General features: G+C 44.6%; 1 protein-coding gene across 2 annotated transcripts in view; it reads right to left on the bottom strand.

Annotated features, from left to right (window-relative positions):
• Window positions 1-14,603, bottom strand: part of smtnb (smoothelin b) — a 42,618-nt gene that overhangs the window by 13,700 nt on the left and 14,315 nt on the right. Inside the window, exons 3-9 of one of the 2 annotated variants that reach the window (XM_084552454.1) lie at window positions 14,239-14,317; window positions 14,065-14,143; window positions 13,266-13,345; window positions 6,929-7,001; window positions 2,785-3,491; window positions 1,595-1,646; window positions 409-1,020 (exon numbers count right to left, since the gene is read on the bottom strand). In XM_084552454.1, the coding sequence (XP_084408580.1) occupies window positions 409-1,020; window positions 1,595-1,646; window positions 2,785-3,491; window positions 6,929-7,001; window positions 13,266-13,345; window positions 14,065-14,143; window positions 14,239-14,317 (1,682 nt within the window). Of the gene's footprint in view, window positions 1-408; window positions 1,021-1,594; window positions 1,647-2,784; window positions 3,492-6,928; window positions 7,002-10,205; window positions 10,457-13,265; window positions 13,346-14,064; window positions 14,144-14,238; window positions 14,318-14,603 lie in introns of those variants that run through there. The other variant, XM_084552455.1, reaches the window with a different exon arrangement.

Here is a 14,603-nt window from a genome sequence, read left to right on the forward strand (position 1 = left end):
CTTCAGTGCAACCACGCCATCTAATATTCAGCCCTTATCTATTTCTTTAGCCTCACAAAAACCCCTGTCATCATCCCACATCATGACCCGACTCCTCAGAGCTGGTTCACCTCCCACTCTGATTTCAGAGCGATGCAAGGGTTCATATATGACCAATAAAATTCAGTTAAGCTAAATTAAGATGCATGGCACGAGAAACACAGCAGGCTGCAGCTTTGCAGACTTAAAAAGTAAATATAATTAAGTGTTAACTACAAAGCATGGTGTGTTCGACGGATGGAAGAACAGCTGTGATTCTGACTCAGATCAAAACACTACAAATTAATCACATGGTGGAAAACTGGTCACTAGAGGACACATGAGCTGTAGAGTGAGTGCCTCCTATTGCTGTAAAGTTGACGGTCCTACCTTGCCTTTGCCCCAGTGTCGCATTCGTGGTGATGCGTGGGGTCATGGTGGTGGTGATGGGTACGATGTTGGTCCTAGGGGCCGATGTAGACGTGGTGGTGGCGCGTCCATCCTTGATCTCAATGGTGAGAAAGGTCTTCATGTCCGGGTCTGCCTCTCCCTGGGTGACTTTTTTTCCAGCTGCTCTCCCTGGGGTACTGTCTTCCTTTGAGTTGCTGGAGGCGTGCACATCTTTTTCAGCTGGATGCCTCATCCCACCCATGGCGTTCTGCGATTGGCTCGCTGCAGACATAGGTTTGTTAGCCACGCCTCTTGGCTGAGGTGTGGCCTGACTCTGGGATGCTGCGCTGGTGTCAGATGCAGAGTCCACACGTGGCCTCGCTGGCCTGTCTCCAGATGTGCTGAGAGATGCTGCCGTGTGTGTAAACAGTTCAGCAGCTCTGGAAAGATTTGTCTGGCCGCTGCTGCCGAAGGTGATCCCGTTCCTCAGAGGAGCCTTCTTCAAAGGGAGAATATTTGGGCTCTGGCTGGGCTCTGTGAACTTGCGCATTCGGTCACGCACAGAGTTGGTGCGGCTGAATTGTTCCAATACAACATCTTTCTTCTCAGGTGCTGTCAATACAAAAAGCAGAAGAGGAGTTGAAAGTATAGTAGTGTCACAGAGCCAAGGTTTTGTTCCAACCTCCTTATTATTAACCTCCCCCACTTTTCAGGCTAGTACTATGCTTTACATTCTCTGATCCCGACACTGTGCAGCGATGTGTACAAAGCACCTGATCACGTGCAGACAAATGACAACATCACAATGAGGAAAGAAGTGCCGCTCCGGGGGGTGGAAACCAGTGTTTATATTACAGTGGACACAAGGAAGAGCACTGTCTGATAGAGGCAGAGAAAATGGCGTATATTATAACATGCTCTCCACCCTGTGAGTGGTTGTATCCTGGTCACAATAATGGCTTTGATTGTTTCCACAAACTGGAGTCCTACAAGGAAACAAACCATCTGTTGGGATGTAACTAATTATAAGAGAAATCTAAATGTTCTCAATTGAGTTATTTAATAGAAAAACCCTGCAAATGTTTAAATTTGAGAAACAGGAAATGATGATTGTCCTAAATTCATCTTAAAACATGATCAAACTTGTTTTACTGATTTAAGTCAGAGATCTGAATCAGTTTCTTACCCGGATCCTTTGCTTTTCCCTGTCTGAGGGCCAGATCACTGTTAAGTGTTATCTAAAAAGGGGAAAAAAAATGAAGAAACAAAAGGTTAACACGTACTGTGTCTGCATCAACAACCTCAGGGCACGTTTAACACGGCAGCAATGCACATTCATGAGAGTCTGCATGTATGGTTGTGCTGACAACTGCAGACACACAATCCTAAACAGAGAGTCGAAGGGTGGTGTTTTCATTATGTAACATTTGTGTATGGAGTGAAACTGTGGGCCTCTGTTCTTTTTCTGGCGGCGAGGCCATGATGGACCCCGGAGTGTTTACATTACTCTCAGGAGACTGAGCATCAGAGTATATAGCAGGGAACAATAAAAAAAAAAAAAAAAAAAAAAAGAAGTCCAGGGCCAGCCTTGGGTAAACACATTTAGAAGAGAGACATGACGCCGTCATGGCGACCGGAGCACCCAAGAAGGGAAATATTGCTTTACAGATAACAGCCAGCGCAGGAACAGAAGCTCTGTGTGTTTGTGTGTTCTCAGAGCTGTAACATGAAGAGAGACAGAATCTCTGGCCAGTAACGCCGTCCATCCCGCTGTGACAGCAGGTGAGGCTGACATGACGCTGAGGTGAAGCAGAGACAGTCAGGTGCACAGTTTGTTTGTGTAACCAAGTAACAAAAGTTCAGCTGCGTCAAACAGGAGCTCAGAGCGTTGTGTTTATGGATGCCGATGTGACCTGGGTGTCACTGAATAATAGAGTGTCGGAGTGTCTTGTCAGTAATAATGAAATGTCAAGTAAAGAAACTTGGACTGTTGATGCTTTTGGGTGTTGCTATGCAGCTCAGCACCCCACTCTAGTGGCGCAGTTATGATAAAGGCTGCAGCTGGTTATATCTTTTCTGAGAATTAGTGACAAAGTAAAGGAAAAAAAAAAAGAGTCTGCACTACTCTCTAAAACACAAATCAGCTGGTAAAAAAGTTGGACTTTAAATGTCTTTTGTGTGGCTCAGATTGTGACTCTGAAGCCTTGATCATTTTTCACTCATTAAACCAGTCAGTGACCCGTCCCGCCCTGTATGGAGGCTACGTTAGTTACGCTTCTCCACTCTTTTATTTTCCAATATTAATTTGTCACCGTCTACGTATTCCACACAAAAAGAGATCAGGCATTCATCTGACACAAGCACTGCATACTCCACCTTTTGTTTCTGGAAGTCAGTTTTTCCTTTGTTGCTGCCGTTGAGCAGGCCATCTGCAGGACGTCCCCGAGACAAAACGGCTCCATCAGGCTGGTCCTGGTCGACGGTGCCGTCCTGCTTGGTCGGAGCTTGGTTGCTGCCTGGAGTTTGGCTTCTGCTCTCGGTTTCTGAATCTGTGCTGCAGGTCGACCCACTTGTGGCTACCTCCACCTCCTCTGTTGGAGGCCTCTCCTCTGTAGCCATACTCACACTCTGATCAGACGTCCCCGAGTCTGTCCGCTTCCTTGACAACAGGCTGGTGCTATCTGAAGCCCCAGAGCCCAGGCGGGGTCTGACACATGAATCAGAGACATCTGAGCCCAGTCTCTGTCTGATATGAGACTGGGAGCTAACGCTTCGCTCGGAAGCCCCAGAGTCTAGCCGACCACGCTGAGAGGAACTCTGGCTCCTATCTGAGGCCCCCGAGTCGAGCCGGGCTCTGTAGGCTGAGCCCAGACTCTTCTCTGAGGCCACAGAATCCAGATTGGACTTGGAAAGCACAGAGGTCCCGCTGCGGTCTGAAGCTGTGGAGTCTGACCTTTGACGGTGAGACAGGACCAGGTCAGACTCGGTGGTCACAGCTTCTCGCTGAGGCTGGATCAACAGAGGTCCAGAGCCATCATCCTTTCCCAGGTGATCAAGAACCAACACCATGCCTGAGTTGGAACCTGTTTCAAAAAACACAAATGAAAAATGTGCAATAAATAACTTTTTGTAACTTGTGGCTTGCCTGATTTTCTAAACATAATTTGTTTAACTTCAATTCTTCAGATCAGAAGTAAACTAAAGTGAAGAGGGCGTTGTTGTATGTAAGCAAAGGATGGAGTAGGAGGCAAAGTAAGAGACTGAAATTATGTAAATTAAATACTTCCTTAGCACTGGGGCCCCAAGGGAGGCCTGGCTAGAAAATATCACTCAGGATCACAGAGGAGGCATGTGGAGACATGAGGGGATGCAGACATTTCCTCCAGACTGGCCACGGTTCCTGAGCAAGATTTGTGAGATTGTGTTGGTGGATGTGCGTAACATAGGAGGAGGGCTCAGGAGTGAAGAAAGGGCTCATATAGCACATAGCAACTGCAAGAAGTCGGGGAGCAAGTGTGGGTGAAATAGAGACCAGCACAAGTACGTCCCCTTCCTTTCTGTCCAAGCTTCTTCACGTCGCCTCTCTCCTCAGGAAACCACACTCCAAACAACACAGTGGCGCCCCCCTGTGATCATTTCTACCTCCAACACCACACAGGGCTGCTATGTGATGAAATATCTGAGATTGCGTTTGCACCATAGATAGGAAAAACGCAGAAAACAGAAAGTGCGTCCAGTTTCCACATCACATGTTCAAATCAAGACATTAAAAGCACGTCTAAATGACCTTAGCGTGCACCAGCTTTGCAGCCAAATGGGGTTCATCAAGTATGCATGCCTGTCATTTACAAACCAAATCAAAGAGGAACTCCCGTCTGACCAGAGGCAGCCGGCTCGGTCCCTTTCAACTTTCAAGCAGGCAGGATCAAGGCCGTACATTCTCAGCCTCATTTGACGCAGCTGATCTGTATTTATTCATTATTGTGCAACACCTCCCAAAAAAAAGACGGTAAATTACACGCGGTCTAGACACAATTACGTTTATTCACTTAACGCATCTCAAAAACAAGACTACAAATTGCTCCAGACACGAGAAGATAAAAATGTCAACAAGTAGTTAATTAGACAGGACAGATGATTACGCAACTGAAGAGAAAAACGTGACTATGATACACAATTAGGGCAATAAGTTGATGCTATTCTCACATGTGACACTATGAATGCTCCACTGGACAGTCTATATCCAATGAACCCAAACTCAATTACTGGCCCACTGTAGTGAGAGCCAAAACACATGGCTACTTCAACAAACCCTCACGTTATTGTTCATGTCTTGTCCGTTGGGACGCAGTTGTATGTATTGTGCAGCGATTTCTGGGAAAATCCCCACTTCTACCGGATAATGAAAGGCTTGGCTTTTTTTCTTCAAAATAGCTACAAAAGCTGCATGGCTTGTGCGGACGGCTGCCTGTCAATATACACGGAGGATAAACAAAGGACAAGCAAGAGTTTTCTTTATATGGCTTTCACAGTGAGGCAATGGCCCGAGAAAAGCCCATATTTGTCCCCACTGAGAACAGGTCAACACAAGTTTTTCAACTTTTTCTCGGCAGCTCGCGGCCTGGGGTAAACATGGGTTCATACGATCTCAGCTTTGGCGTCAAACACAGTTTTATGGAAGATGACTTCAAGACTATTTAGACGGGAAGTAATTTCCTAGATGTTGTTAGCTTTTCTTTCAAATAAAAAGAAACCACTGCGGTATAAACAAGTATAGAGTCAGCAGCCGTGCTATTGCCTGTGCAAAGCGCTGTACAAAGTGGAGCTAAATGCTAATGCCAGCATGCTAATATACGCTCGCAGTGACAATGCTAACATGCAGACGCTAAACAGGGTATAATGTTAAACATGTTTAGGTTACTGTAAAGTAGAAGTGAAGCTGATAGGATTAATTTCCTGGGCTAAATTTAAATAGCCATTAATGGTGCCAAATAAAAATCGGGGATCGGTTCCTTTATAAGGCGACGTATGTGTCTGTAAGATGTCACGGCAATTCATCCAGTTGTTGTTGCCTGAGAAGTGGGAACCAAAGTGATGGACTAAAACGGCAATGTTGGTCAGCACTGGGGCAATCATTAAATGACATCATTAGTCCTTAAAATTTACACTTGCGGTTTATAAATCACACTTTTCTAAACAGCGCCCTGATATTTGTATACTATTTGTGAATACACACGGTCGAGACAGTGTTCAGTGCAGTCACTGGGTTACTATGTGAAATTACAACTGGTGAACCAGTTTCTCTCTTTTAGTGCATTCCACAGAGAGTCTCTGAAAACATTTCATTTCCTAAATCATAGCTTTGCTTCCTACAGTTTGCACTAGAATGCAGCAGGGCTGGACACATGGTCGTTGAGGTAAAGCGTGTAAATATACGTTTCTTTGTCGGAAAGGTGGAGGTATGAGTTTTGTGCTGCATTCAAAGACCAGGAAAAGAAAAAAAAAAAAGAAAAAACATCATCCGAGTTAATCTCTTATTTTCTGCTGTAAAGACGACCTGTCACAGCCACACTGAACTCCAGTGTCTTCGTTGATTGATATCCACTTTAAACGATCCCTTTCTTCTTTGCGTTCATACGGTGGTCTCCCTCTGTTTATCCTTGTTTCGCCCTGGCTTAAAATGTAACGCTGTGATAAATCCAGAACTGTGTGGGGAGTTTCTCCGCCACGTCGAGAAAACCTTAGTTCTGTTCTGGTATCATCTTTATTTAGCAGAGGTGTGGTTGTTGGGTTTCCTTCTGCCGCTTCCCACCACCAACCCATGGTCCATGTGAAGGAGACCAAGAGCCCAACCCAAGGCTGACCAGGCCACACAGAATGACACTATTATGACAGCTAGACTCAGGCCAGTTAGCCAAACATGAACTTTTTAACCATGTGTTTAAGAGATTTAAGAATATGTAGGTTTTGCAATAATTACTTGTCAACAATGCACTATTGTTGGCTCTGTTCCTACAAACTCATAAGGATTTGAGTGAACGAAACACATTCATTCCCCCCTGAAGGCGCACATTCATACTACTTTATTGATGGTTGGACTAACAGAGTGGTTAATGAAATCACTTCACACTTAAGAAGCCACAGTCATTAAGCCTATGCATGCGAGGGACGCCAAACAGTTAATAAAGTTAGATGAAGGAGCTCAAAGAGCCCGAGCTAATATGACCTCCTGACCGCCACCTCAGGAGAATGGCTCCTTTGGCTGAATATTTTAACAGGCACTGAAGGAAAAGAAATCAGCTCGAGTGATGTGTGCAGTCGCAGGTACGTGTAACAGAGGTGGGTTGTGTTGGGTTTCGTGTTATTGGTGGCAACCCAAACTCGACCTTTAGGTGAATGTTTACAGTATATACACAAGCTTTTGTACTGCCACGATTCTAGACACTAGTGTGAAGGCCAGTCACATTCAGTCCAATGATGAGGGAGTTTTTATTATATACATATATATATATTTTTTTACCTTTACTTTGTTGTGTCTGCTGGATCTGAGGTCTGATGCGCTCTCGCTCACTGTGGCTCTCCCGCTCTGTCTCCTGTAAACAACAGAGAAGAATCACGTGTGCTCAGTGTCCTTCAATACAGCTGGGGAAAAAAAAGCACAGTTAATTAAATGCCACCACTGCCACACTGCCAACCCACTGCCCTGATCCAAACCAGAGCGAAAACATGAGTTCTATGTCTATCGTCTGTTTGAGGTGAGTCAGTGATTACAACAGTCTTTTGTTGGAGGCTGAGGTCAAACGCTCCAGCCATGATGTGCAACACACTTAGCCGCCTGGAAAAGTAAAGATCTATTTTATGTTCCACCAAGTGTGTCTCTCAGACAGACGTGCACCAACATATGCCTCCAGAACAGGCTTTAGGACGGTGTATGACTTTACGTAGCACCTGCACCTCCAGATTACCTGCAGCCTGATCACGACAAAACGCCCGTCTGTCTGCAGCACTCTGGCCCTAATCTGCAATGAGTTATTAGAGCTCAGGGTGATCTCCAGGGAGAAGCAGCAGCACTTCAGCATATGGAGAGGAAACAAGAGAGGTGTGCGGAGGGGAGGATGTAGATGCTGAGACTACTGTTGGGCCTCTGGTGCCTGACCTTGAGCTACTCCACAGGAGAATCAGCTGCACAAATAAGGGTCCTCTGAGCACGTTACACACAATCACACGCTCTCTCTTTAAATCATCCCCAAACTTTTTCTTTTTCTTTTTTTTTTTTTAACTCCTGAAAAACCTGAAAAAATAAAGATATATCAAAGGGAAAAAAGTTCTCGTGTGGAGCTCCAGGTGTTTTGAATCATTCGGTAGCTCATTTGAAATGATGAACTACATCGCAGCACATTATCTGTGTTTTAAACGAGACACCTGGGTTAAGAAGAGTCCAACAGAAGTTTGGGTGGATCCTGAAAAAACACACAGGACATGACCTTACATCCTGAAAATATAATACTTAAGCCAGATTTGCAGCCTGCTATTACTTAAATATGCTTCTGAAACACATTCACAATCTCTAAAGCGAGGAAAGAAAGCACACAAACCAAACCACAATGAGCTTGGCATGTGCAAACAATGTTATCCTAGAGACCGAGAGACTGGCACGGCCGCGAGCAGGAGCGGTGTGAATATGTTGTAAGTCACACCACTGTGTTGTGAAAGGATTTTAATCAACACAATGTGTGATCAAGGCCGTCGAGGCGAGGCTGCAAGTTAACGCTGCGATCAGCCGCAAAAGCCCTTTTGAACGTAAACACAAGTCAGAGACAGAGGTGAGAAAAGACTCAAGGCTCTCTGCTCTATTGACTGTGACCTTCCCCACCTTGAGCAGATTACAGGGCAGAGCAGCTCAATTACTGAAAAGAAAACGTAATCAGACACTGCCGCAGGGGACAGCAGTACAAACGGGAAAGGTGAATCTGGAAGGGCACTGCTCGGGTGAAGACACACGATTAAATGCGTCACGTAATTTACTAAGAAATAAGTAAATAAATAAAGTGGTTTTGTAGCTTAAATCATCCAGGTGAGATCAATCTGTGTCTGGTAAAAACAAAAGGGTTTAAAATCCCGAATGTGAAATCTTAGAAATGTAAATCTACATAACAGGTGTCACTTTTTCCATCTTCCACTTTTCCATATGGAGCAAAAATGCAGAACAGATCCTGGGCTATAAGAATATCCTCTCAGCTTTTCAGGACAACGGTAAATGTTGCTGATACAGTCTGGCATGGCACAGTGGAAAGTGGAAATTTAGCAGAATGCTCTTATAATGACTCATTAAAGTGTCTGATGAGTTTAGCGGACACAAACAGCAACAAGAGGGTGAAGGCGCTATAATGCGAGAGGACACAAACAAAGGGCATTCTCCTCCTAATTGGAGTCGCTCAAAGAGTCTTGGGGGGGGAGATGATTGTGTTAGAGCCATAAACTCAATTAAAGAGAACAAGTCTTTCCTCACCCTCTCCTTCTTCTACCAGGAGTCAGACAGACAGCCATCATTTCAAAGCTCCCACTAAACCACAGGGAACATATTTCTCACAGACAGCGAGGCAGAACGAAAAAAGGGAAGATAAAGTGGAACTGGAGAAGGAGACCAGAGTGCAGGACCTGCTGCCAGCTACCATGCTGTCATTAGCGGCTTACCTCTGGCCCCGACAGACAGGACCTGACAGAGTGGAACCAACATTGACACCAACCCACTCCAGCGCGCCCACGAAGCACTCATCCCATCTGGCTTCAGGAGCCCGTTTGTGTCAGACTATAATTGCAACATCTCAAACTCGCGCACACAAAAACAACTATCCCCTCGTGCGACCACAGCAAGGCGTGGGCCATCTGTACTCCTCTGAAGCCTCAACTCCACAATAAAAAAACAATGAGAATGACACCTCCTTCACCAACCAGTTCAGACAACTGAGATCTACTGCGGATTAACGCGCCGAGCTCCACTGCTCCAGTTTTCCATGGAAGTTAAATCCATCACACGATCGGTGAGGTCAGACCATTTGAGGGTCTTCCATGGCTCCACGTGGAAGAGACCCGGTGGCTCACTTTCCATTACTGCAGCGTGAGGAACCGCACACTCGGCTCACCTCCAAAAGCTGAAATACAGTAGCTGGAATGAAGCAGCAATCATCTCAGTCCCGCACACACTCCGCCTTGAGTGAAGGAAACCCACAGAAGTCGTCAGGCTGGAGTCTCATTCCTCATTTACTTTCTGCAAATCATCACATGCCAATCTATGCTTACTTTCTGGTCTTTTTTTAAAAAATGCTCCCACTGTACTTTTTGTCCTACAGCGAGCGATCTCAACTTATCTCCAAAGTCCCGCTAAACCGTCTCTATTGCAAACGCAAGGCCCGGTTTTAGAGCTGCTCTTTCATCAGGTCTCTTCTTGCGACATGTTTATGAGCTCGGGGAACAAACAAAACTATTGTCTGGAGCTGCAACCCCCACCACCCAGTCATCAGTCATACCTGAGCTTTCCCAATTTATCTTGACGGCATGCAAACCTCTAAAATCGCAGGGTTAGATGAATAAACACATTATGATGAACTGATGAAGCGCTGAAAAGAAAGCTCTGTTTTAAAATGTGTTATAAAATACTTAAGAGTTATTTCACTGGATTACATTCACATGAATTTCATGCCATGTGTCATAAAAACAAAACCCATAATTATTCAACCTGTGGCATAAAATGAATAGCAATCAATCTAAGTGAGCAATAAAGCACAGTGTACACAAACCTGAACTGTAAACAGAGAGGCAGGCACATCCCATCCTCCAATCAGAAAGAAACAAAAACAGACTGATGAAGGAAGATGGTTAAATGATTTTCCAATAAAAAAATAAATAAAAAATCAAGAAGGTCAGAGGAGCGTTTGGTCTGTGACACACGACAGCAAGAAAATCAGTGTGACATTTACCTTCTCTTCACCAGACTGAATGCCTCCCTCTCTCTCTCTCTTTCTCTCTCTCTCTCTCTCTTTAACTCACCCTTTCTCTTTCTCTCCCCGTCGCTCAGCAGTAACCCTCTTGGAGTCAGGACGTCCGCTATTCTGCCGCTCTGCTCCCTCAGCCACATCACACACAGACACACAAACATTTATGCCACACACACACACACACACATACACACAATACCAACAAGCCACTCCTTTGACTTCCCCTCCCTCCCATTCTGTCTCCAGAGGGATATGACCCCCACCACACTTTCTGTCTCACACACACACACACACACACACACACACACACACACACACACACACTTCCTTACAGGTTAATGGGTTGCCTGGCTAACACATTAACTCCTGACACACTTTTGCCTTTGTTTTGACCTTTTATCTTTATTATTATTATGCTCATACCTGAAACATACCTGAATATTTTGTGTTTTTATATGTCACGGTAATAAAAAAAAAAAAAGCAGACATTTTTTCTCCTACGTACATATAATTAAAGCTTTTTATAAGCTGTTACGGAACCGTTATTTCCAAATGAGCAGAAGGAAACTTTTAGTGTACCTCAGCGGTCCCTGAATGTCAACCAATAAAAGCCTCGACTTCTAAATAGATTCTGGTAAAAATGACAGATGACCAGTGTAGTAATTGAACACAAGTTCTTGAGCTGGTGTTTCTTTCAAGCTGCTGCCCGGGCCCACATATTGCACAGTGCGTGTGTTTGTCTGCTGTGGACGCCTATCTAAGACCACCATCTTCCACAGGACAATTGCAAGCAGCTCAAAGAGATCCGCCACTGTGATGTGAGTGGAAGGAGCCCTGCTGCTGCTGGCTGATGTTGTTTTTGGCCACGTCCCCATTCCAGAGCAGACCAGACTGCTGGGCCACAGCTGGTGGGCTGCGAGTCCACCAGTCCAAACTACCCCCCCCATCATCCGTACCACCACTACCACCATCCAGCACGCCGTCTTCATGACTCACAAGCCGCTCAGCTGTCTTACAGGAAGTGAGGTAAAAAGGCTTGAATGTTGGAGCATCCTGTTACGTCAGCATGCTATCATTGCTTCCTATGTGAGGAGAATACACACATCCACACACAAAGGATAGCATGCAAGCAGAGCATGGGCTACAACAGACAATGGGACTGATACTAACAGCCTCATTTATTCCCCTTTCTACCACTGTGGTGGGAAAAACATGGGTGCTTTCAAACGAACCACCAGAACGCTGATAATGTGACTGATTGCGTTATCCTTAAACGCATAAATACAAGAGATGTTCCCATCGCTCAAAGGATTAGTTAGGAGAGCGGTGACTGCATACAATGAGAATCAACTTTGCTTTTCCTCAACAGGAATCTTATCCACTAGAAACAGAGCATTCATGAAAAACCTACGATCAAAAGGAGCAGATAACATCTGGCCCCTAGAAAGCACCCTCTAAAAAGTTAAGCCTTATATCTCCACATCTCAAGGAGGAAAGACTCAGCCACTAGAGGGCAGGTCAGCTGTGAAAGACATCTGAGAAAAATCATACGAGGAGGCTCACGTTTTAAAAAGTTGTTGAAGAGGGATTCAGATGGATTTAACATCATTTTAACACTAATTCATTTCAATTCAGTTTCATTTATCGCGTCAAGACACAAAACCTTGCTTAAGACCCTTAGAGCAAGCACTAAGAAACAAACCTTGAGCAGAACCCAGCTCATATGGGGGGGTCCCATCTGCTTGAGGCAAGCCAGGTAAGGACAGAAAAACAGAGAGGAGAGGAACAAGATAATCATACGTACATACATACCCCGATCAGTCAAAACATTATGACCACCTTCCTAATATTGTGTAGGTCTCCCTTGTGCCTCCAAAACAGTTGTGATTCATCAGAGAATAGACATGGGTCTTCCGAGGGTGTCCTGTTGTGTCTGGCAACAGAATGTTGTTAGTGGGGGCCTTTGGGTCCTATGGGTTGAGGGGAGGGGCCTCTGTGGATCCTCCCACAAATACTTGATTAGTTTGGGATCTAGGTAATTTGGAGGCCAGGTCAACACCTTGTGCGGTTTTTCATGTTTTTTTCAGATGTTCCTAAACCATTTGTGTGTGTGTGTCTGTGTCAGGCTGCATCCTGCTGGGGATGGCTTCTGCCATCAAGGAGTGTCATTGCTATGGGGTGCCTGGTCTGGTCTAGGTGAGTGCTACATGTCTAAGTAACATCCACACAAATGCCAGGTGTAAAAGTTTCCTAGCAGAATATTGTATTTTAACAAGATGGTCAATGTTACTTACTTCTTCTGTCAGTGGTTTTAATGTTGTGGCTGATCAGTGTACACACATATGACTAAAGCATGAAAAATACACCTCATTTTTCAAAAACTGTAAAAAAAATAAAAAAAAAAAGCAAAAAAAAAGCTGTAGTGACAGAAAAACTATTTACTGCCTTCACTAATCACCGGTGTCAAAGTAAATTCTATATTTCTCCTCATACCAAACCTGAATGAGGACGCAAAAAACAAAAGACATTCCTGAGTCCGTGGCAGTGGAGGCATGTGTTTTGTGTGCGTGTGTGTGTTTGCGTGCGGTGTGGTCACATTCATGATCCAGTGTGCGACTCAAGCCACAATGCTTGTTGTTGTTGTTCGCTGCATTCTTCATTGTGGCAGCAAAGAAACCTCAGTGGTCACTGTTGCCATGCAAACAAACTCATCACCCGCAAATTGGTCTGTGCTCGGTTCATTTTTCTAAATGCAAACCGACACAAGCTCATATTAGATCTGAGACAGTTTACCCATCTGTCCTAATGGAGATGTCCAGACCAGGTAAACACTTTTAACTCCATTAACTCTGCTGTACTCACCCCAACTCCCATGCTGCTTTGGGACTCGACGCTCTCAGGCTCTTGGCAGCGACCAGAAGTTTTCCCGCTCTCCACAGACCCTAAAAACAAATATAGACAGCACTTAGACACTAGAATTTGATATTAACCTTCTTGCCATTAGTGAAATTCAAAGAACAGGAAATGTAATCAAAGCTGCCAGAGGACAAGATTATCTGATGTGTCCTGAGATGGCCTGGGTAGAGGTTGGTCATTTTTTATTTTTTTTGTTCGAGTCTGTATGTGTCTGCCGGCTGATGTATCACAGGGTTTCAGAATGACAGGGGCCTCACACAGACCAGACGGCACTAAGGTATGACAGGAATCCATTATCTGATCCAGCAGCATAGGTAGGTCTTCTGTAGTAACTATGGCACCAGACGGACGCTGACACGTGCACTTCATTTCCTACACACTGAAAATATGAACTTACTTTTCCTTTCAAGTTTAACACATGAACAGGTAGATTGAAATTTTTCCTTTAATTTTGCGCCCCCATCAGGCCACCCAGTGTCAGTACTTGCTGCCAAAATGCACCTTGAGCAGATAAACATTGTGCCAGATTCTTCGGATTTTCTTTTTTAGTGTCCCCATCAAATCAATTTAAGTAACTTGCAAGGAGCCACAGACATTTAAAAACAGCATCATTGCATCATTTGGCACACAGACTAGCAGATTTATCTAACTTGATATGCCAGAATGACAGAAGTGGCGTCTGTCACATGTTTAAAAATGTTTCTGAGACAAGTCGTAAAAGATCTGACAAAACAGACGGACTCACTTTGCTGTTGTTCTTCTCGGATTTGTCGAATGGTCGCTCGGATCATCTTCCTCTCCTCGTACTCGCTGGCTGCACGGAGCTATGAGCAAACATAAGCAAAACATCAGCGCACTCATGACAAAGTGAATCTGTCAGTGTGATCATAGTTAATGATTTTTGTTCAGTAATATTCACCATTTTCATCAGTTCATCGATGTCTTGGATTGATTGCAGTTTCTTTGACAAGACGTCCAAGTTCTCATTGGATTCTGACCTGAGAGAGACAGTGAAATGTCAGCACAAAGTAGACATTTTAATATTTTAAAACATATATATTAAACCATCATCTGAGGATTAGTTGCACGTGAAAGGCAGCCACAGACAATTCAGCGATAACACACCAGTTATTCTGAACGGAGGAAAGAAAGAGGAAACCCTCCCAAATCCGTCTGGAAGAAGTGATACTGAATGACACAAACTGTCTGAAAAAGGCTGCTCTCATCCTCCCTCTTCTCTGCCTCAGATTTCTCCATTTCACAGCTTGCTTTCAAGTTGGTTCC

The sequence above is a fragment of the Chelon labrosus genome (assembly GCF_963514085.1).
Source record: "Chelon labrosus genome assembly, chromosome: 9".
Taxonomy (NCBI): Eukaryota; Metazoa; Chordata; class Actinopteri; order Mugiliformes; family Mugilidae; genus Chelon; species Chelon labrosus.